The sequence below is a fragment of the Atheta coriaria genome, unplaced genomic scaffold (assembly GCF_025399875.1).
Source record: "Atheta coriaria isolate IRGN ID8LTWV9N9 unplaced genomic scaffold, Caltech_Dcor_3.1 hic_scaffold_3_pilon, whole genome shotgun sequence".
NCBI lineage: Eukaryota > Metazoa > Arthropoda > Insecta > Coleoptera > Staphylinidae > Dalotia > Dalotia coriaria.
Genome location: NW_027045445.1, coordinates 8426 through 31555, shown reverse-complemented (window position 1 = coordinate 31555; position 23130 = coordinate 8426). Strand labels below are relative to the sequence as shown.

The 23130-nt window shown below is 37.4% G+C and overlaps 4 protein-coding genes across 5 annotated transcripts; all 4 read left to right on the top strand.

Annotated features, from left to right (window-relative positions):
• The first annotated feature begins 267 nt into the window (after nucleotides 1-267).
• On the top strand, nucleotides 268-5904 carry LOC135804006 (xanthine dehydrogenase-like). Its single transcript, XM_065317758.1, has 5 exons — nucleotides 268-600; nucleotides 657-714; nucleotides 870-966; nucleotides 1016-4763; nucleotides 4824-5904. The coding sequence occupies exons 1-5, from the start codon at nucleotides 535-537 to the stop codon at nucleotides 4863-4865; spliced, it is 4011 nt and encodes a 1336-aa protein (XP_065173830.1). The 5' UTR covers nucleotides 268-534; the 3' UTR covers nucleotides 4866-5904.
• A 410-nt stretch (nucleotides 5905-6314) lies between these two features.
• Nucleotides 6315-10636, top strand: LOC135804008 (xanthine dehydrogenase-like). Of its 2 annotated transcripts, XM_065317760.1 has the most exons (6): nucleotides 6315-6440; nucleotides 6509-6566; nucleotides 6644-6740; nucleotides 6802-7136; nucleotides 8403-10444; nucleotides 10500-10636. In XM_065317760.1, the coding sequence occupies exons 1-6, from the start codon at nucleotides 6387-6389 to the stop codon at nucleotides 10539-10541; spliced, it is 2628 nt and encodes an 875-aa protein (XP_065173832.1). In that variant the 5' UTR covers nucleotides 6315-6386; the 3' UTR covers nucleotides 10542-10636. The 2 variants fall into 2 exon arrangements, with proteins under 2 accessions (XP_065173832.1, XP_065173831.1); XM_065317759.1 differs by having other exon boundaries at nucleotides 6802-10444.
• Nucleotides 10637-11000: 364 nt separating this feature from the next.
• LOC135804005 (xanthine dehydrogenase-like) lies at nucleotides 11001-15629 on the top strand. Its single transcript, XM_065317757.1, has 5 exons — nucleotides 11001-11213; nucleotides 11331-11388; nucleotides 11457-11553; nucleotides 11627-15419; nucleotides 15477-15629. The coding sequence occupies exons 1-5, from the start codon at nucleotides 11142-11144 to the stop codon at nucleotides 15516-15518; spliced, it is 4062 nt and encodes a 1353-aa protein (XP_065173829.1). The 5' UTR covers nucleotides 11001-11141; the 3' UTR covers nucleotides 15519-15629.
• A 274-nt stretch (nucleotides 15630-15903) lies between these two features.
• On the top strand, nucleotides 15904-20888 carry LOC135803817 (xanthine dehydrogenase-like). Its single transcript, XM_065317516.1, has 6 exons — nucleotides 15904-16060; nucleotides 16190-16296; nucleotides 16352-16409; nucleotides 16694-16790; nucleotides 16841-20627; nucleotides 20692-20888. The coding sequence occupies exons 2-6, from the start codon at nucleotides 16243-16245 to the stop codon at nucleotides 20731-20733; spliced, it is 4038 nt and encodes a 1345-aa protein (XP_065173588.1). The 5' UTR covers nucleotides 15904-16060; nucleotides 16190-16242; the 3' UTR covers nucleotides 20734-20888.
• The last annotated feature ends 2242 nt before the right edge of the window (nucleotides 20889-23130 follow it).

Sequence of the window (23130 nt, the reverse complement as noted above, 5' to 3'; positions counted from 1 at the left end):
CTAATCGTATATTTGTCATTATCCGAACTTAAATTTGTAGTTTTAACATCAAAATAGAGGCCAATAGCATAATAATATAGCATAATATTTTTTTATAATTGTTTTTAAACTAAATGTAAAATGTAAAAAATCAAATAAACATTATAGAAAACTTCACAGGGATTATAAAAAATAGTGTGTCACGATTTCAATTAACAATTGAAACAGGTTTATATAGTTTTTGTGGAAGTAAAAACTTTAGATCACATTACAAGCACCGATTCTGTTCAGCTCAGTCGCAAAACAACATTCGAGTAGGTCGGAACAACTTCTGCTCTTGCGCAGTTAACTAAGCACCGAACTAGATTCCACATTCTAATTTACATTATTGCGATAGTTTTACATACATACTCAAATATACCTCAAAATAAAATCATAAATTCATAAACCATATCTAAAATAAATTTACTTTAAGAAACTAAAGTAAATATTCGTTATTTTCCATTGCTGATAAATAATTAATTTATCAGTTGCATTTGCCAGTAGTGAACGATCATGGCTTTCATGAAACAAAGGAATCGGGAAAGTGAAACTTTAGTATTTTATGTCAATGGCAAAAAGGTAAATTTTATATGTTTTTGTTTTTAATTTATAAAATAACGATTCTTTTATTTTAGATTATCGAGAACGTCGTTAATCCCGAATGGACATTATTGGTATATTTAAGAAACAAACGTATCCTTTGTAATAACGATAACAAATAACAATTGGTGCAATTATGTGTAGTCACGCAATATAGCTACTTTGTTACATGTTAGTGAAGGAGTGGTTTAATTACAACATCAATCAATGTGATTCAAAAAAGTAATTTCCTATTTTTAAACGATTAGTCTCACTATGTGGAACGAAATTGGGATGCGGGGAAGGTGGATGCGGTGCTTGTACTGTTATGGTGTCCAAATACGATCGAAATACGCAGGAAATTATGTAAGCTAGGTGTGTAGTTTTGTTTTTTAGTTATTTATTTATTTTGTAGCCATTATCCAGTAAATGCTTGCTTAGCACCGGTATGCTCGATGCATGGATTAGCTGTGACCACAGTGGAGGGTATTGGATCAACTAAAACTAAGCTACATCCGGTACAGGAACGTATTGCCAAGGCACATGGCTCACAATGTGGATTCTGTACACCTGGGATTGTTATGTCTATGTATACACTTTTGAGAAACCAAGGAAAGCCAAAAATGGAAGACTTAGATGTGACTTTCCAAGGAAATCTTTGCAGATGTACCGGTTACAGACCTATTATTGAAGGGTACAAAACATTTACTGAAGATTGGGAAGTGATGCAAGCTACCAATGAGATAAGCAACGGTAAAGTTAATGGTTTAAATGGGTGTGCCATGGGTGATAAATGTTGCAAATTGCAACCAAGTGATGATAATAAATTGTTTGTGCCAAGCAAATTTGTACCATATGACAAATCCCAAGAACCAATATTTCCGCCAGAGTTAAAATTAACAACTGTTTATGACATGCAGTCTTTGGTCTTCAAAGGAAATAATGTCACTTGGTATAAACCAACATCAATGGATGAACTTCTTCAATTAACACAAAAATATCCTACCGCCAAAATAATTGGAGGTAACACCGAAGTTGGAGTGGAAGTTAAGTTTAAAGGGCAACTCTATCCAGTATTGATTTATCCGTCGCATGTTAAGGAACTTTCCCAGATTGAAGTTACTACTCATGGTATATCAATTGGTGCTGCTGTCACTTTAGATAAAATCGAATCTACTTTTAAAACTGTCATAAAAACTAAGCCAGAATGGGAAACACGAATTTGCCAAGCAGTTGTAGAAATGCTGCATTGGTTTGCCGGTAAACAAATTCGAAGTGTTGCTTCAATTGGTGGTAATATCATGACTGGAAGTCCAATTTCTGATCTCAATCCAATTTGGATGGCAATTGGAGCACGTTTGCATTTATGTAGTGTTTCTGGCACTCGAACTGTTCTTATGGATGAACATTTTTATACAGGATATCGGAAAACAATTGTCAATCCTGGTGAAATTTTGCAAGCCATAGAAATACCATTTACCCATCAAAATCAATATGTTTTTGCACATAAACAGTCTCGTAGACGAGATGATGACATTGCAATTGTAAACTGCGCTGTAAATGTCTGTATTTCTAAATCTCCAGAATATAAAATTGAAGATATCAACATTGCTTTTGGTGGAATGGCGGCAACCACCATCTTGTCTAAGAAAATCAAACAATTAATTGGACAAAGGTGGGAAGAAAAGATGTTAGAAAATGCATATCAATTGCTTTTGGATGATCTTCAATTGTCTGAAGCAGCTCCAGGTGGTATGGTCGCTTATCGACGTTCTCTTGCAATGAGTTTATTTTTCCGCACTTATCTTAACATTTCCAAACAATTAAATCATTGCATAGATTCAAGAAATCTTAGCGCGTTGGATAAATTTACTCCAAAAACACCAAAAAGCAGTCAGTATTTTCCAGTTGATAAAAATCAACTTGGATCGGATCCAATTGGTCGTCCAATTGTTCACACTAATGCCTTGAATCAGGCAACCGGAGAAGCAGTTTATACTGATGATATGCCCAGATACGAACATGAATTACAATTGGCTCTGATCTATACCAAAAAAGCGCATGCTAAAATTCTGTCAGTAGATATCAGCAACGCACTAAAACATCCAAATGTGATTGATTACGTACTCCCTGAAGACATCCCAGAAGGTCTTAATATATGTGGGATTTTTGGCGATGAAGAATATTTTCGTGCCAACTTGGTAACCAGTCAATATCAAGTCTTAGGAGGCATTTTAGCAACCGATCTCCTTTCAGCGAGAAAAGCTGTCAATTTTGTCAATGTAACTTATGAAGAATTAAAACCCATCATAACCATTGAAGAAGCCATTGAAAATAATTCAATGTTTACATTTGAAGCAAAATTGGACCGCGGTGATGTTGCAAAAACCTTTAGCAACTGCAAACATATACTTTCAGGTGAAGCACGAACTGGTTATCAAGAACATTTTTACATGGAACCTCATGCTTACCTAGCAGTACCAAGAGAAGCTGAAGAAATTGAAATTTATTGTGCAAATCAGGAACATGCGCAGACTCAAGAGATTCTTGCAAAGTTACTGGGAATAAAACAACATAAAATTGTCGTGAAAGTTAAAAGAGTTGGAGGGGCGTTTGGGGGCAAAGAAATGGTGGGAAGGAAATATGCAGGATACGTAGCTCTCGCTGCAAAGAAAACAAAAAGACCTGTTAGATTAGTCCTGGAAAGAGATGAGGATATGGCGGGGACAGGTGGACGTAATCCATTCTTGGTTAAGTATAAACTGGGATTTGACGATAATGGTAGGATTCATGCTGTAACAGTGGAATCATATCTGAATGCTGGTCATTCCGCTGATCAATCATTTTGGGTAATGGCCCATGGACTTTCTCATTGCACCAACTCTATGTGCATTCCAAATGTTGATGTTGTTGGAAAAATATGTAAAACAAATCTACCAACAAACACATCTTTTCGTGGGTTTGGTAATCCTCAAACCAATTTTGCTGCGGAGTGTATGATCCGCGACGTTGCTGAATACCTGAAGAAGGATTTGATTGAAATTGCAAGAATTAACATGTATAATGAAGGTGATCGTACAATATATAATCAGCCGATAATCAATTGCAATATTCGAAGATGTTTTGAAGAAGTTCTTGTTAACTCCGACTTTTACAAAAGAAAACAGGAGATCGAGGAATATAACAAAGTGAACCGTTGGAGAAAACGTGGTATTGATATAGTTACCACCACATATGGTATTGGTTATGGGTACGACAGCTTTCAGCAAGCTGGTGCTCTGGTTTTAATTTACAAAGATGGCTCTGTGTTATTAACTCACGGTGGAGTAGAAATGGGCCAAGGATTACACACTAAAATGATACAGGTTGCCAGTAAAGTTCTTGGCATACCTATTGATATGATTCACACGAGCGAAGTGAGCACTGATAAAGTGCCTAACACCATTCCGACTGCTGCAAGTGTTTCTTCTGATTTAAATGGAATGGCGGTGAAAAACGCATGTGAAAAAATTAACGAACGTCTAGAACCAATCAAATCTAAGAACCCAAATGACCATTGGGAGAAATGGATTCAAACAGCTTTTGATCAACGCATAAGTCTTTCAGCTACTGGATTTTATTGTGAACCACCTGTTAACTTTGATTGGTTTACTAAAACTGGGGACAAGCTTCATAATTACTACTCTTTTGGAGCTTCTGTAACAGAAGTAGAGATTGATTGTTTGACTGGAGATCATAAAATTCTGAGAACTGATATTGTCATGGACGTTGGCAACAGTCTTAATCCCGCCATTGATATTGGTCAAATTGAAGGAGGATTTATACAGGGTTATGGAATGTACGTAATGGAGGAAATGGTTGTTTCACCAGATGGTACCTTTTTAACTAAGGGACCAGGAGCTTATAAAATTCCAGGTTTTGGAGATATTCCTATTGAATTTAACGTTGCATTATTAGCAAATTCTTCAAATCCAAAAGCTGTTTATTCATCAAAAGCCGTTGGAGAACCACCGTTGATTTTAGCGTCGTCGGCTATTTTTGCTATAAGGGAGGCAATCAAAGCGGCTCGTAAAGAAAATGGCATCGAGGAGAACTTCCGGTTGAATGCGCCTGCAACAGCGGAACGAATTAGAATGGCTTGTGAAGATCACTTAACTAAAAAAGTTCGTAATCTGAATAATATATATTTTATTACAAAATAAAATTAACATTTATTTTTACAGGTTGATCCGATCAAATCTACCTGGAGAGTAGAGCACCTTTAATATAGTTTTTTAGTTCTATGTTTAAAGTGCCATTTTTCCACGGTTTTTAGACACAATAATGGCATTTTAACACGTTCACGACGGCGTGTACCACCAGTGGTACACGGCTCACTTGAAACGAAGCTTATTCATTTTTGACTACGTTAGGTTATACTCGTATCTGCTTCTCGCCTCACCTAAAGAATCAGGGCCTTGCATCTTTGTCACCAAATGTGTCACTCGGATTACACATTATAATAAATAGTGACCGACCGAAATTTCAGTTTCGGCCAAGAAATTTAGTTTCGGCTTCAATTTCGTTTTTGCTTTCTCAGTTCGCACGAAGTTTCGATCGGACTCACCTGAAAGAACAATCGCTTTTTGCTATAGCAATGCATAACCACCAGTGGCGCACAGCTGAAGTAATTAGACGGAGGTGATAATGCTCAAACGCCGCCCGATGCGGCGGAGACTCAAAAACCGCGCCGTCGTCAACATGTTAAAAACGGACGACCAGGGTCGTGAGTAAAGTACTTTACTCACGGGCGTTATTCACGGGGCGGAGCATGCGCCTGTGTATTTGCTCACCGCACCTGACCGTATGAAGGCGCTGCTGCTGCTAGAGTATACTCGTATAGCAGCCGCTGCTGCTGCTGGTCGACGTGCCACGGCATTTATTACCTTACGTTTCCCAGTAGTGTGCGAGCGAATTTCGACGATTTGAAATACAAAAGTTCAAAGACAAAAACCACAACGTAGAAATAGAGTGAAAAAAATAGTGAAAACAGCACGTGGCTAAACTTTCTTAAACACACACGTGAATAAAACTCCCGTTTAGTCATTTGACTCTTAATATATTATTATGTATTTGCTAATGCAATTTATTTTTGTGCATAAAATAGTTACAGTTACGTTCCGCACGTAATTGTGCACCATTCTAGAGTTTTATTGACGCTTAATTATGTGAAATTTACTGGGTGAATACTGTATTTGTAGTGTTAAAGTATTAGTGTAAAGAAAATTATGTAATCTAAAAGAAATTATAAATAATCTTGTTTGATTTCGTTGTTATAATCAAATTAAATTACACTTTATTTACGTCAACTTCTTGATCCCAGAATTCCTTTATCTTTATTTGTCAAGATATTTGGTAAGACAATACAAAAAAAACTAAGTACTCTGTATGTAAAGCTAGTTTTCATAATTTATAGCTAATTATGCAGAAATGTGTTTAAATGGTGCTTGTTTATCATAACTTAATAGGACAAAAAATGTAAATATGGTTTAAAATTTACCAACCAGCTTCTAAATCATTACTTAAATTGTCGGAAAGAACGTCATTACGTTCAGCCTTTGCAAACTGTACAGTAAAATTTGTTTAAGAGCTTTCAAACAAACTATAAATCATGTGGAATTATATCATTTTGGAACCCGTGATGGTCATAAATGTTAGTTCCTATATATACCCGAATTAAGAATTGGCTCTGAATACAGCTCTAATTTTCGATGTATCTATAGATGTGTAGAAGAACTTAATGTAATATGAGACAAGACGAAGAAAAAGTAGATCTGGTGTTTTATGTAAATGGGAAGAAAGTAAGCAATATACTTTAAATTCAAAAATAATAACTTAAAAAATAACTTGTGAACAAAAAATATTTTAGATTGTTGAAAAAAATGTTAACCCGGAGTGGACGTTGTTAATGTACCTCAGAAACAAATGTATCCTTTTATAAAATTAACCATCTCAAATAACAATCATTAATGCAATTATAATTTTCTTAATATTTGATAATTAGTATCATTATGTGGTACAAAATTAGGATGTGGAGAAGGAGGCTGCGGAGCATGCACAGTTATGATATCCAAGTACGACCGGAACGCTCTAAAAGTCAAGTAAGATAATTTAAAATCTTAAAAATTTTTGAGTATTAGTTATTCTTTTTCGCTTTAACAGACATTATCCGGTAAACGCATGTTTGGCGCCAGTATGCTCTATGCATGGGTTAGCTGTGACGACAGTAGAAGGAATAGGATCTACCATTACTAAGTTACATCCGGTACAGGAACGTATTGCAAAGGCACATGGTTCCCAATGTGGTTTTTGTACCCCTGGTATTGTCATGTCTATGTATACTCTGATAAGAAACCATGAGAGACCTATGATGGAAGACATGAACGTGGCCTTCCAAGGAAATCTTTGCAGATGCACCGGGTACAGACCTATTATAGAAGGCTACAAAACATTTACTGAAGATTGGGAACAGGTGCATGTTTCTAATGGAATCAACGGTAAGATTAGTGGGGTTGATAAGCAAAATGGTTGTGCTATGGGTGATAAATGTTGTAAAATGTTAAATGATACCAATGGAGTAGAAAGCGATAAAATGTTCGAATCAAGTAAATTTATACCGTATGACAGATCTCAAGAACCAATTTTTCCACCAGAACTAAAATTATCTGATGCGTACGATACCCAATCATTAGTGTTTAGAGGAGATAATGTTTCTTGGTTCAGACCTACTACATTAGAAAAACTACTTTTGTTAGTTGAAAAGTATCCTGGCGCTAAAATAATTGTTGGAAATACTGAAGTTGGTGTTGAAGTAAAGTTTAAAGGTCAATTGTATGCTACATTCATCCAACCAACATTGGTAAAAGAACTCACTCAAATTGATGTTGGAAGAGAGACTATACGTATTGGAGCAGCAGTAACTTTAGATGAAATAGAATCTACTTTCAAAGATATAATTAAAACGCGGCCAGAATGGGAAACTCGAATTTGCAAAACAGTAGTGGAGAAGTTACATTGGTTCGCTGGAAAACAAATCCGTAGTGTAGGGTCACTTGGTGGTAATATCATGACTGGAAGTCCTATCTCCGATTTAAATCCAATTTGGATGGCGATTGGAGCACGTTTGCATCTTAATAGCGTCATGGGTCCCCGTATTGTCAAGATGGATGAAAATTTCTATACTGGGTACAGAACAACCATTGTAAACTCAAATGAAATCTTAGAAGCCATTGAAATACCTTACACTTCTAAAAATCAATTTGTTTATGCCCATAAACAATCTCGCAGAAGAGAGGATGATATTGCTATTGTTAACGGTGCCATAAATGTTTTGTTTTCTGAAGAAGCAGATTATAAAGTTGAAGACATTAATGTAGCTTTTGGTGGAATGGCTCCAATTACCAAACTTACAAAAAGCACCAAACAATTGATTGGACAAAAATGGGACGAGACAATGTTGGAAAAAGCATACCAATTACTATTAAATGATCTGCCACTGTCCGAAAATGCTCCAGGTGGAATGGTCTCTTATAGACTATCACTAGCAATGAGTTTCTTTTTCCGTACATATCTCAACATTTCAAAGCAACTAACAATTGTTCACTCAAATGCTTTGAATCAAGCCACAGGAGAAGCAGTTTACACAGATGATATGCCAATTTATAACAATGAATTGCAAATGGCGATGATTTATTCCAAAGTGTCTCATGCTAAAATTATTTCTATTGATGTATCCACAGCACTGATGTCCCCAAATGTTGTAGATATCATTTTAGCAAAAGATATACCAGCGAATCGTAACGCAGCTGGATGGCTTGAAGACGAAGAATATATTCGGCGGGACCTAATCACCAGCCAATATCAAGTATTGGGGGCAATTCTTGCCACTGACCAACAATCCGCTCAGAGAGCTGCAAGACTTGTTAAAGTAATTTACGAAGAACTTACACCAATTGTTACAATTGATCAAGCAATCGAAGCAAAATCGTTTTCTTTCAAAGCAAAAATTCATTATGGTAATGCAGCTAGTAAAATGGCTGAATGCAATCATGTTATTTCTGGCGAAGCAAGAACTGGTTACCAAGAACATTTTTATATGGAACCACATGCGTTTCTTGTGGTACCTACCCAAGGTCAAGAATTAAACATTTATTGTACTTCCCAGGACCACAATGGAGTATCTCTAGGTGTTTCAAAGTTATTAGGAATTGATCAAAACAAGATTGCTATCAAAGTAAAACAAGTTGGAGGTGCTTTTGGTGGTAAGGAAACACCACCAAGAAAGTTTGCTGGTTACGTGGCTCTCGCTGCTATGAAAACACGAAGACCAGTAAGATTGGTTATGGATCGAGATGAAGACATGTGTGTAACTGGTGGCCGTCATCCTTTTTTGTTTAAATACAAAGTGGGTTTTAATAATGACGGAAGAATTCATGCTATCGTAGTTGAATTGTACAGTAACGCTGGATATTCCGGAGACAAATCATACAAGGCTATGTTGCATGCTCTTTCGCACATTAATAACTCAATCTACATTCAAAATTTAAGTGGGTTTAGTTATGTATGTAAAACTAACTTACCTACCAATACTTCATACCGTGGATTTGGAAATCCGCAGAGCATTTTTGCTGCGGAATGTATGCTTAGAGATGTAGCAGAATTTTTAAAGAAAGATTATGTTGATATTGCTAGGATTAACATGTTTAATGAAGGTGATCTAACTATTTACAATCAACCTATTGTTAATTGCAATATTCGAAGGTGCTTTGAAGAAGTCTTGATACATTCAGACTTTCATCAAAGAAAACTAAGCATTGAGAAATTTAATCAAGAAAATCGATGGAAAAAACGAGGTATTGATGTTATGACCTGCACTTATGGGATTGGTTATGGATTTGATTTTATACAACAAGCTGGTGCTTTGATTTTGATCTACAAAGATGGCTCTGTGTTGTTGACGCATGGAGGAGTTGAAATGGGACAAGGACTTAACACTAAAATGGTTCAGATTGTTAGCAGGGAACTAGGGATACCTGTTGAAAAGATACATACTAGTGAGGTAGCAACTGACAAAGTTCCAAACAGCAGTCCCTCAACAGCTAGTATGACTTCAGATTTGAACGGCATGGCAGTTAAGAATGCGTGTGATATAATCAATAATCGATTAGTGCCAGTCAAAACTAAAAATCCCAATGGTACTTGGGAAGAATGGATCTTTACTGCTTACAATCAACGAATCAGTCTTTCAGCCACAGGTTTCTATCGTGAACCTCCTGTTAACTGGAATTGGGATACAAATACAGGAGATAAACTTTACAATTACTTTTCTTTTGGAGCATGCGTCTCCGAAGTAGAAATTGATTGCTTAACAGGAGATCATCAAGTTCTACGCACTGATATTGTAATGGATGTTGGTAACAGTCTTAATCCAGCAATTGATGTTGGTCAAATAGAAGGTGGTTTCGTGCAAGGTTATGGCATGTATGTGATGGAGGAAATGATTGTCTCTCCAAATGGTACCTTCATGTCGAAAGGACCTGGGGCTTACAAAATACCAGGATTTGGGGATATTCCTATAGAATTTAACGTTGCCCTTTTAAAAAATTCATCTAATCCTAAAGCAGTTTATTCATCGAAAGCTATTGGGGAACCGCCGTTGATTTTAGCATCGTCTGTATTTTTTGCTATACGGGAGGCAATAAAAGCAGCGCGAAAAGAAAATGACGTCGTGGAGGACTTCCGATTACATGCGCCAGCTACAGCGGAACGAATTCGGATGGCTTGTCAAGATCACATTACTAAAAAGGTAATTTAGATAACATAATATAAAAAAAACAAATATTAATTTTTTAAATTTTTAGGTGAAAGTTAATAAATCAACTTGGAAAGTCGAGCATTTGTAAAATATTTATAAGTATTTTATTATCATGAGAGTGTTGTTGACTCAATATAAATAACACGAAATAATCGTTAAATAAAGGCACACTTGTTGAAAGTATATGTGTACATACTTCACTACTACAAATGTACCATTAGCAAATGAATTCATATCAATTTAGCTACACTATGGAATATACCGGTATACGACCTTGATTTTAACCTCATGTAACATCAACATATATCGTGACCAACCAGACTAAAACACGTGGTAAACAAATAAGTCAAATGCAAACACTATCATTCATTGGAGATCAATTTGAAATATATTAAAAACCTTCGGTTTTAACCACTTCAATTGAAACAAGTCATTCTGATAAAATTGCATCATTTTATGATCAGCAATTACTTAAAAAGAATAATTGACTTACCGGACCACTCTGTTTCTAGATGAGAGTTTAACTACTCGACATTAATGCGCAGTTTGTTATTTCATTTTGCTTCTCTGTTAATTCTGATTCAGTCGTAACGCAAGTGTCGACGTAATATTACTAGTTGCTTACACTTGTTATTATTGCCGGTTGTTTATGTTTATATTTTGATGTCATTATTTATGGTTATAAAATATGACCAGAACTAAGGAAGATGATCAAGTGGATGCAAGTTCAGTTTTGGTGTTTTACGTTAATGGCAAACGAGTAAGTTATCAGTTTATTAATTATATTATTAATTTTGGTGGTTATATTCTAACACTTATTGTTATAACACCAAGTGGGTGTAAGTTTAAGTGACATTCATTTAATTTACTGTTTTAGATTGTTGATGAGAATGTAAATCCGGAATGGACACTGTTGGTCTATTTAAGGAATAAATGTATCCTTTATAATTCATTCAGTATTCTACCTACAATTGTTACTTGTTTCTTAATCATATATAATTAGTATTATTATGTGGAACCAAATTAGGATGTGGGGAAGGTGGCTGTGGTGCTTGCACAGTTATGGTATCCAAATTCGACAGGACTACTCAAGAAGTATTGTAAGTTGCATAGTATACCTACTCTAATTGCGGAAATGTTATGGTTCTTTGATTATATTCATATATTTGATAGGCATTATCCTGTGAATGCCTGCCTAGCACCGGTATGTTCTATGCATGGATTAGCCGTGACTACCGTTGAAGGCATCGGTTCAACTAAAACTAAGCTGCACCCGGTACAGGAGCGTATTGCTAAGGCACACGGCACTCAATGTGGTTTCTGTACGCCTGGGATAGTCATGTCCATGTACACTCTTTTGAGAAATCATGGAAAACCGAAAATGGAAGACCTTGATGTGGCTTTCCAAGGAAATCTCTGCAGATGTACCGGGTACAGACCTATCATAGACGGTTACAAGACATTTACTGAGGAGTGGGAGGTGATGCAGGCTGCCAATGGTATGACCAATGGAAAGACTAATGGTTTGAACGGATGTGGGATGGGTGATAAATGTTGCAAATTGCAAAACAGTAATGCAATCACCAATGGTATAAACGGCGTGCATAAAACTAAAGACGAAGTTGGCAAATTATTCGAAACAAGCACATTTGTACCGTATGACAGTTCCCAAGAACCTATTTTTCCTCCTGAATTAAAACTTAATGACGCTTATGATAAAACATCGTTGGTGTTCAAAGGAGAAAACGTTACTTGGTACAGACCCAAAACAATAGAAGAGCTTTTACAGCTTACCCAGCAGAATCCTGGTGCAAAGATAATTGGAGGTAATACAGAAGTTGGTGTGGAAGTGAAATTTAAAGCACAACTATATCCGGTTTATATAAAACACACTTCCGTTGTTGAATTGAACCAGATTGTGATTAACAGTGATAACATACGTATAGGTTCTGCCGTTACGTTGGATGTCATTGAATCCACATTCAAAAATCTTATTGCCACTCGCCCAGAATGGGAAACACGCATTTGCAATGCTGTGGTTGAAATGTTACATTGGTTTGCTGGTAAACAAATTCGGTGTGTAGCTACAATTGGTGGTAATATCATGACTGGAAGTCCGATTTCAGATTTAAATCCAATTTGGATAGCAATTGGAGCACGCTTACACCTGCGAAGTATTGCAGGCAATCGCACAGTCTTGATGGATAATCACTTCTACACTGGATACAGGAAAAATATTGTTAACTCAGATGAAATCTTAGAAGCAATTGAAATACCGTTCACCAGGCGTAACCAATATGTCTTTGCTAATAAACAATCTCGTAGAAGAGATGATGACATTGCTATTGTGAACAGTGCTTTAAATTTAATTCTTTCTGAAAGTCCAGATAATAAAATTGAAGATATAAACATGGCTTTCGGTGGAATGGCCCCAACTACCATCGCGGTCAAGAAAATCAAACAATTAATTGGTCAAAAATTTGATGAGAAAATGTTGGAAACTGCCTACCAACTGCTGTTGGACGATCTACCATTCCCCGAAAATGTTCCGGGAGGAATGATTTCGTACAGACGTTCTCTTGCAATAAGTTTCTTCTTCCGCTCTTATCTCAACATTTCGAAGCAATTGAACGTATCAATAGATCCAAAAAATCTAAGCGCATTGAACAAATTCACTTCAAAGCCACCAAAAAGCAGTCAATACTTTCAAGTTTTTGAAAAAGAACAAGTCACGGATACAATAGGACGTCCTATTGTTCATACTAATGCTATGAATCAAGCCACGGGTGAAGCAATCTATATTGATGACGTACCAATCTTTGAGAAAGAACTGCACTTGGCATTAATTTTTTCCAAAAAGTCCCATGCCCGAATTCTAAATGTTGATATATCTAAAGCACTTGCGGCCCCACATGTTGTGAATTTTATCTTACCAGAAGATATTCCAGATGATCGACAGGCTTGTGGGTTGATGGGAGACGAGATATTAGTTCGTAGTGATCTGGTTACAAGTCAATATCAAGTATTAGGTGGTATTCTAGCTACAAATCAACTAGCAGCAAAACAAGCTGTTAATTTGGTGCAAGTAACCTATGAAGAACTCAAACCAGTTGTGACTATGGATCAAGCCATAGAAGAAAACTGTTTCTATCCACCAGAGGCTAAACTATGTTTTGGTAACGTAACAGATGCAATGCCAAAATGTAAAAATACTATTTCTGGTGAAGCTCGAACCGGATACCAAGAACACTTTTATTTGGAACCTCATGCATATTTGGCAATACCCAGAGAAGCCGATGAAATGGAAATTTATGCTTGTTCCCAAGATCAAACAGGGTTGTCAGAAGTGGTTGCTAAATTATTAGGTGTAGATCAAAACAAAGTCATCGTTAAAGTGAAACGTATTGGTGGTGGTTTTGGTGGTAAAGAAACAACCGGTAGAAAATTAGCGTTATATGTTGCTCTGGCTGCAAAGAAAACAAAACGTCCTGTGAGATTAGTCTTGGAAAGAGATGAAGATATGGGTTATACTGGTGGTCGCAATCCTGTTATGTTTAAATACAAATTAGGTTTTGATGATGATGGCAGAATCCACGCAGCCGAAGTTGACATGTTTGTAAATGCTGGATATTCAGCAGATGTGTCTCTTGCTGTAGCTTCCGTTGGAATCACTCATGTTACAAACTCTACAAATATACCAAATATAAGAGTAATTGGTAAAGTATGCAAGACTAATCTACCTACAAACACTGCTATGCGTGCGTTTGTCAACGCACAAACTAATTTTGGAGCCGAAGCAATGCTGAGAGATGTTGCTGAATACTTAAATAAGGATTACGTTGAAATAGCCAGACTTAATTTGTATAAGGAAGGAGATTTAACTATTTATAATCAACCTTTGGTTGATTGCAACGTTCGAAGATGTTTCGAAGAAGTTTTGGTTAATTCTGACTTTAACAACAGGAAGAAAGCTGTTGACAAATTTAATAAGGAAAATCGTTGGAAGAAACGGGGTATTGATGTTGCAACTACTACATACGGCATTGGTTTTGGAAATGATGCATTGCAACAAGCTGGAGCTTTAATTTTGATTTACAAAGATGGTTCTGTATTGTTAACACACGGTGGAGTAGAAATGGGTCAAGGACTTCACACTAAAATGATACAAGTAGCTAGTAAGATGCTAAACATTCCCATTGAAAAAATACATACTACTGAAGCCAGTTCTGATAAAGTTCCTAATACCACAGCCACTGTTGCAAGTATGTCTTCTGATTTAAATGGAATGGCTGTAAGAGATGCCTGCATTAAAATTAACAACCGCCTAGAACCTATTAAAGCAAAAAATCCGAAAGGCACTTGGGAGGAGTGGATTATGGCAGCTTATAACCAACGCATCAGTCTTTCCGCAACAGGATTTCATCGAGAACCACCAGTTAACTGGGATTGGACTACAAATACCGGGGATAAAATGTTTAATTACTTCTCATTTGGGGCGGCTGTTACTGAAGTAGAGATTGATTGCTTAACTGGTGATCATCAACTACTGCGTACTGATATTGTCATGGATTTAGGCAACAGTTTAAATCCAGCAATTGACATTGGCCAAATTGAGGGCGCGTTTATGATAGGGTACGGCTTGTTTGTCAGAGAAGAAATGGTCACTTTGCAGGATGGTACTTATTTATCCAAGGGACCTGGAGCTTATAAGATCCCATGTTTTGGAGATATTCCAATTGAGTTTAATGTAGCGCTGTTGAAAGATTCCTCTAATCCACGAGCGGTGTTTTCGTCAAAGACAACTGGGGAGCCACCTTTGTGTTTAGCAACATCAACATTCTTTTCAATTCGGGAGGCAATCAAAGCAGCACGCAAGGATGCAGGTGTCACAGAGAACTTCCGGATGCAAGCTCCCGCTACTCCTGAACGTATTAGAATGGCTTGTCAAGATCATCTCACCAAAAAAGTAATGTAATCTAAATATAAAAGGGGATTACTAATTAAAACAAATTTGTTTGTCTAGGTGGAACCAGTGAAGTCAACATGGAACATCGAGTATATATAGAGTATATATACTTACATATTATATTATATTATATTATATTTCATATATGATCAAATTTATAAAATTGAAAATAAAGTTTAGGTCGCGTTAACAGGTTTCCTACCACTTTAACTGCGTTGTGAAATTTCTGATGAAACAAATTTCTTTTTGTACATATTTGTTTTAATGCTTTAAGCAATAGAATTATAGTTTTGGGTGAGTGTAAGTAATCTCAAGTGATGCTTCACTATTTCAAAACTCATAATATCGTGAGATGTTTTGATTCAAGTTGCTACGCAAATACATAAATTAAATCAAATATGTACTTATGTACTAATACCACAATTTGTGGAGAGGCTCATCCCACATGCACGAACCACGAACATAATAATAATATGGAGTTTAAGTGCAAAACGCATTGTCACGTACATGAGTTGAGCTACAACCTTGAACATAATATCATGTTATACAAGTAATTCGACCACACAGAAAGATAAACACAAACAAAACAAATATTACTAATCCATATATAACTCAAAAATTCCAATCCATAAAAATACAAGGTATGTATTACAGTAACATCAAGCAACTCAAACATTAGTAGATAGAAGTTGAATCAACTTTGAGTGGAATACCAGAGTTCATGCGCACTTAGTTAACTTTATATAGCTTTTCTATTGAATCTGATTCAGTTGATTAACGACTGTTCGACATCGCACACAACAGATTGAACTTTGCATTTAAAATGGTTAATAATGATAAAAGTGGTGTTTTGGTGTTTTATGTTAATGGCAAACAAGTAAGTTTTTAATTTTATTGTGATTTATTTTCTTAATGTTGCGCTTCATTTTTAGATTGTTGAGGAGAATGTTAACCCAGAATGGACTTTGTTAATGTATTTAAGAACAAAGCGTATCCTTTTTACACGCTTTATATTAGCTTCACATGTATGTTTGTGTGTTAGCTTGCTTGCTTGCTTGTTTGTAATCGGCACGGTACATTTTACCAATTTCGATGAATTAGCAGACTGAGACAGCTACAACACCTGCCTAGACACCTGCAAGAACAATTTCTTAGTTTTTTTTAAACTATCTTTTATTTATACTGTCATATCTAAAATTAATTTTTTTTAAAGAAATATTGACTTAAAGTATTCTTACAAAATTAGAATATTTTTCTTAATATTAAATTATAAGTTTCATTATGTGGAACAAAATTGGGATGTGGAGAAGGTGGTTGTGGAGCTTGCACAGTCATGGTGTCCAAGTACGACCGAAAATCACAAATAATTAGGTATGTTAATTGCAAACAAGTATTACTTTGTTTTAATTTGCCTTTTTAAGACATTATCCGGTGAATGCCTGCCTTGCACCGGTATGCTCACTGCATGGATTAGCAGTGACCACAGTAGAAGGAATCGGATCAACTAAAACAAAGCTACATTCAGTTCAGGAACGCATTGCTAAAGCACATGGCTCACAATGTGGTTTTTGTACACCTGGAATTGTTATGTCAATGTACACTCTTCTAAGGAATCATGGAAAGCCAAAAATGGAAGACTTAAAAGTAGCCTTCCAAGGAAATCTCTGCAGATGCACTGGGTACAGACCAATCATTGAAGGGTACAAAACATTTACTGAGGATTGGGAGGTGATGCAAGCTGCCAATGTTATGACCAAAGAAAATACTAATGGTTTGAATAGATGTGGGATGGGTGATAAATGTTGCAAACTGCAAAATGGTACCACAAGCACAAATGGTATAAACGGTAATCATGAACATCAAAATGATGTTGGAAAATTGTTTGAACCAAGTAAATTTGTACCATATGAAAGTTCCCAGGAGCCTATCTTTCCACCAGAATTAAAACTAAATGACACTTATGATAACACATCAGTCATGTTTAAAGGAGAAAAATTGACTTGGTACAGGCCAACATCAATGGAAGAGCTTTTACAGCTTTTACTGCAGAACCCAGGCGCAAAGATAATTGGAGGTAATACAGAAGTTGGGGTAGAGGTCAAATTCAAACAACAATTTTACTCTTGTTACATACAACCTGCGATGGTTTTGGAACTTAATCAGATTGTTGTCAGCAACGAGACCATTCGTATTGGAGCAGGGGTTACCTTGGATGAAATTGAATCTACTTTCAAAACTCTAATTAAAATACGACCAGAATGGGAAACACGCATTTGCCAAGCAGTTGTAGAAATATTACACTGGTTTGCTGGTAAACAAATCCGAAGTGTAGCCTCAATTGGAGGTAATATTATGACTGGAAGTCCAATCTCAGATTTAAATCCAATTTGGATGGCAATTAGGGCACGATTACATCTTCGCAGTATCTCAGGCAACCGTACAGTTTTAATGGATGAACACTTTTATACTGGGTACCGGAAAAATATTGTAAACCCACATGAAATCTTAGAGAGTATTGAGATTCCTTTCACGCGCCGCAATCAATACGTTTATGCCCATAAACAATCTCGGAGAAGAGATGATGACATTGCTATTGTCAACAGTGCTTTAAATTTGGTTCTCTCAGAAAGTCTACAAATTGAAGACATCAACATTGCATTTGGTGGAATGGCCCCAACTACCATCGCGGTCAAGAAAATCACACAATTAATTGGTCAAAAGTTTGATGAAAAGATGTTGGAAAATGCATACCAATTGCTTTTGGATGATCTTCCGTTATCAGATAATGTTCCAGGAGGAATGGTTTCGTACAGAAGATCACTAGCATTGAGTTTCTTCTTCCGAACATATCTTAACATATCCAAGCAACTGAACGTACCAATAGATCCAAAAGATCTCAGCGCATTGGATAAGTTTACTTCAAAACCGTCTAAAAGCAGTCAGTACTTCCAAATTGTAGAAAATGAACACGTAACTGATACAATTGGTCGCCCCATTGTTCATACCAATGCGTTGAATCAAGCCACGGGTGAAGCAATCTACATTGATGACGTACCAATCTTTGAGAAAGAATTGCACTTGGCATTGATATTTTCAAAAAAATCTTATGCAAAAATTTTAAATGTTGATTTATCTAAAGCACTTGCGGCTCCGCATGTGGTAGATTTTATCCTACCTGAAGACATCCCCAAAGATCGTCAAACCTGCGGCATGATGGGCGATGAAGAATTTCTTCGTCGTGATTTAGTTACAAGTCAATATCAAGTCCTGGGTGGTATTCTAGCTACTAATCAACTATCAGCAAAACAAGCCGTTAATCTTGTGCATGTGACGTATGATGAACTCAAGCCAGTTGTATCTATTGATCAAGCTATTGAAGAAAACAGTTTCTACTCTTTTGAAGCTAAAATAAATACTGGTAATGTCTCAGAGGTAATACCAAAATGTAAAAATGTAATTGTTGGTGAGGCACGTACTGGATACCAAGAACACTTCTATTTGGAACCACATGCCTTCTTGGCAGTACCCCGAGAAGGAGAAGAGATGGAAGTTTATGCTTCTTCGCAAGATCAATCCGGATTATCCGAAACTGTGTCCAAATTATTAGGGGTAGAACAAAACAAAGTGGTTATTAAAATCAAACGCATTGGAGGTGGCTTTGGTGGTAAAGAAACCACAGGACGAAAATTTGCTTGCTACGCAGCTTTAGCTGCACGAAAAACAAGACGTCCTGTTAGATTGGTTTTAGAAAGAGATGAAGATATGGGAGCTACAGGTGGACGAAATCCATTTTTGGTAAAATATAAACTTGGGTTTGACGACAACGGAAAAATTCATGCCGCTAAAATTAATTTGTTTCTAAATGCGGGACACTCAGCTGATATGTCTTTTGCTGTTGCAATGCACGGCACAGCACATATAACCAACTCCACTAACATAGCAAACATTAATGTTATCAGCAAGGTATGCAAGACAAATCTTCCTACAAACACTGCTTTCCGTGGATTTGGTAATCCACAAACCAATTTTGCTGCGGAATGTATGCTTAGGGAAGTAGCTGAATATTTAAACAAAGATTATGTTGAAATAGCCAGGCTTAATTTGTATAAGGAAGGAGATTTAACTATTTATAATCAACCTCTGGTTGATTGCAACGTTCGAAGATGTTTCGAAGAAGTTTTGGTTAATTCTGACTTCTTTCAAAGGAAGCAAGCTGTTGACAAGTTTAATAAAGAAAATCGTTGGAAGAAACGTGGTATTGACGTTGTTACTACCACATACGGTATTGGTTTTGGATTTGATGCCTACCAGCAAGCTGGTGCTTTAATTTTGATTTACAAAGATGGCTCTGTCCTGCTATCACACGGTGGAGTGGAAATGGGTCAAGGTCTTCACACTAAAATGATACAAGTGGCTAGCAAGGCTTTAAACATTCCCGTTGAAAAGATCCATACCAGTGAAGCAAGTTCTGATAAGGTTCCTAACACTACAGCTACGGTCGCAAGTATGTCTTCTGATTTGAATGGAATGGCTGTAAAAGATGCTTGTATCAAATTAAATAACCGTCTAGAACCTATTAAAGCAAAAAATCCAAAGGGCAGTTGGGAGGAATGGATTATGGCAGCTTACAATCAACGCATCAGTCTTTCGGCAACAGGTTTTCATCGAGAACCACCGGTTAATTGGGATTGGGCTACTAATACAGGCGATAAAATGTTTAATTATTTCTCGTTTGGTGCGGCTGTTACAGAGGTAGAGATAGATTCCCTAACAGGCGATCATCAGATTCTACGAACTGATATTGTCATGGATTTGGGCAACAGTTTAAATCCTGCTATTGATATTGGTCAAATAGAAGGTGGATTTATGCAGGGTTACGGGTTGTTTGTAATTGAGGAAATGGTTACCTTACCGGATGGAACTTTTGCATCCAAGGGCCCTGGGGCTTATAAAATTCCAAGTTTTGGAGATATTCCATTAGAATTCAATGTGGCGCTTTTGAAAGATTCTTCAAATCCAAGAGCGGTTTATTCATCAAAAGCCATTGGAGAACCGCCATTGTTTTTGGCATCATCCGTTATTTTTGCAATCCGAGAGGCAATCAAAGCAGCTCGAAAGGAAAATGGAGTCAACGAGTACTTCCGTTTACACGCACCGGCTACATCAGAGCGTATTCGAATGGCTTGTCAAGATTATATCACAAATAAGGTTAATAACAACATAATATTTAGTAACTTTAATATTCAATTACTAATTAATAATTCTCACCTAGGTCGAACCAGTTAATTCTACATGGAAAGTCAACTATTTGTAAAAACACTTACAAGTTTTGGGGTCTTTACTTTTTGGGATTAGATTCAATAACCGTTTATCTAAGATATGCTAAAAATAATTATATTTGTGCTTATTAGAAATACGTTAAGAATAAGCTTAAAAAACTGCAATAAACCACCTTATTTTTGAGTTTTATTTCAAAATGTATATTAATTGTATTGATTATGATTATTCCAAAATAATTATATTATAAATTATATTTCATCATAAACAGCCAAGTACGCACATCATATTTATAGAAGAAATCAGTCACAAAAGCATCGCATGCGTATATCACCTTACGAAGCCTATCGGCACCCCCTAGCTACGAGCCGAAGCGTACCCCCCAAAAAACCTATTTTGGCCGCTCAGAATCGCAATTGGGAATTTGAAAGAAAATATTCTCTATTTTTTGTTATTTAAAACTTTATTATCAATTATATATTACAAAATTTAAAAAAAATGTTTTTTCAATTAATTATGTACAATTAAAAATTGATTACATTAAAAAAAAAACACGTGACTATGAACGCGCTTGGATTGGTCGCCAAACTTGGGACGTCATAATGTTAAAGCAATTTCAAAATAGTACAGCGTTTTCGGCTATTTCACGTAACTTGACAATTATATTGTAAATTTAACGCTTGTTAAAGTTAATTCTGCTAAGTATGGCCTTGTGGCGTAGTCGGCTGGACTGCGCACAAGCGCTGCGGGTGAAGGGGGAAGGATACTCGAGGAGTGCGAGAGAAGACAGGCAGGAGGAGGATCGAGTAGAGAACGCGGAAGAGAGACGACAGTGTAAAAAAGGAGAAGTTGAGATTGTGAAACAAATAGAGATTGTATAATTAGAGAATAAAATAAAGATTTTGAATTAGACACATGCGGAGTTATTTCTTAACATCAGAAGTGGGATAAATTGAGAAGAATATATCCCGCAGAGACAACGCAGATCGAGAAATTGGAGCCGACCGTGAAGAAGAGACGAAAACATGTGCTTTCGTAAGATCAGTTTTTTTTTAACGGAAAAAAATCCGGATTTATCTGCTGCATCCGGGCTCATCGACGCCGGAAAGGAAGGGAAAGTGGATTGACACTACAACTACACGTGATCTTGGCAATATTTGTAGTTTTTTTTAGAAGTTTTGAAACCACGTTTTTCCCGATCGTCACTGAGGACGCTATGTCTACGCACGGTTCTAATGATTGCGACGCCCCCGAAAACCCAGGACATTCTCGGGACATAACCATCGAAGATACCACCGGCGGAGGTTTGCCAGACGTACTGCGAAATGTACGCACCTTCTCCGGCGTAAGCGACCAACCGGAGGAGTGGTTGGAGACCTTGCGTAGGATTACCACTCTCCACGCCATCCCGGACTCATACATGCTGGAGACGGCGCGCACTCGACTGGAAGGAGGGGCCAGACACTGGTATGCATTGAACGCAACCCAGATGAACACGTTTAGCGAGTTTGTTACAGAGTTCGAGGAGGCGTTTTGCGAACGTAAAAGCCTGACGGAGCGCTACGAGTCCAGCGCCGCAGCGAGGCGACCGACGCCTACGTATATGAGAAGGCCTCGCTTTGCCGCAAACTAGATCTCAATCACCGAGAAACATGCGAATTTCTGGACACAGCCAACGCCGTAGCGCTCAACCGATATATGAGTGTCAACGATTTACTTCACGACGTTTTAAGATGGTAGAAAATATCTCTTGACCGAGGACGGGCCCACCGGCAGTCCTTTAGGCAAAGTGAGGGGCTCTCGACGCCGAAACGGACTACCCCGATGACAACGACCATGTCTTCTCGAGAAGTTCCCACAAGCACTTCATGGCGTACATCGACACCAGCGACAGTGCAAGACCAACCAGCCGCCGCGGCGAGACCCCCAGCTCGAGACAGATACGGACGGCCGTTATGTCTCCGTTGCCGAAGCTACGGTCACATCGCACGCTATTGCCATTCGTCTCCAGTAACCGCCGAAGTTAAACAAGAGTCCCCCGGAACACAGGCACAGTTCCACGTTGCCATACCAGGAGAGGAGTTTGGCAAGTACCTGAAGGAAGCCCCCATAGGTGGAAACCACAAAGTGACGGCTTACGTCAATCCCGGGAAAGCTGTGTGCACTATCAGAGAGAGCGTCGCGTTGGCGAAACGACTGAAGGTGCTGCCACACGTGACCTCTTTGCAAAGTTTTGGCCAAAAAACGGTGGAGACCAAGGGTAAAGTAGAGACCACAGTAAATATAGATGACGTGTGCGAGCAGGTATAGCTACTCATCGTGGAGGACTCTTACCAGCCTTTTGAGCTGTTGCTGGGGAGGACGCTCTTAGATCTTCCAGACGCCGCCTTCGTAAAAATCGATTTGATGCTTAGGGTGGACTACAGCTCCCAGG

Bases quoted from the DNA above. Each gene is read 5' to 3' on its own strand.
- LOC135804006 (XM_065317758.1), top strand. From the start codon at position 535: ATGGCTTTCATGAAACAAAGGAATCGGGAAAGTGAAACTTTAGTATTT. The intron at 967-1,015 runs GTAAGCTAGGTG...TTTATTTTGTAG, and splicing joins CGAAATACGCAGGAAATTAT to CCATTATCCAGTAAATGCTT. The intron at 4,764-4,823 runs GTTCGTAATCTG...TTATTTTTACAG, and splicing joins AAGATCACTTAACTAAAAAA to GTTGATCCGATCAAATCTAC.
- LOC135804008 (XM_065317759.1), top strand. From the start codon at position 6,387: ATGAGACAAGACGAAGAAAAAGTAGATCTGGTGTTTTATGTAAATGGG. The intron at 6,567-6,643 runs GTATCCTTTTAT...TTTGATAATTAG, and splicing joins AATGTACCTCAGAAACAAAT to TATCATTATGTGGTACAAAA. The intron at 6,741-6,801 runs GTAAGATAATTT...TCGCTTTAACAG, and splicing joins CGGAACGCTCTAAAAGTCAA to ACATTATCCGGTAAACGCAT.
- LOC135804005 (XM_065317757.1), top strand. From the start codon at position 11,142: ATGACCAGAACTAAGGAAGATGATCAAGTGGATGCAAGTTCAGTTTTG. The intron at 11,214-11,330 runs GTAAGTTATCAG...TTACTGTTTTAG, and splicing joins TTTACGTTAATGGCAAACGA to ATTGTTGATGAGAATGTAAA. The intron at 15,420-15,476 runs GTAATGTAATCT...TTGTTTGTCTAG, and splicing joins AAGATCATCTCACCAAAAAA to GTGGAACCAGTGAAGTCAAC.
- LOC135803817 (XM_065317516.1), top strand. From the start codon at position 16,243: ATGGTTAATAATGATAAAAGTGGTGTTTTGGTGTTTTATGTTAATGGC. The intron at 16,410-16,693 runs GTATCCTTTTTA...TTAAATTATAAG, and splicing joins AATGTATTTAAGAACAAAGC to TTTCATTATGTGGAACAAAA. The intron at 16,791-16,840 runs GTATGTTAATTG...TGCCTTTTTAAG, and splicing joins CGAAAATCACAAATAATTAG to ACATTATCCGGTGAATGCCT.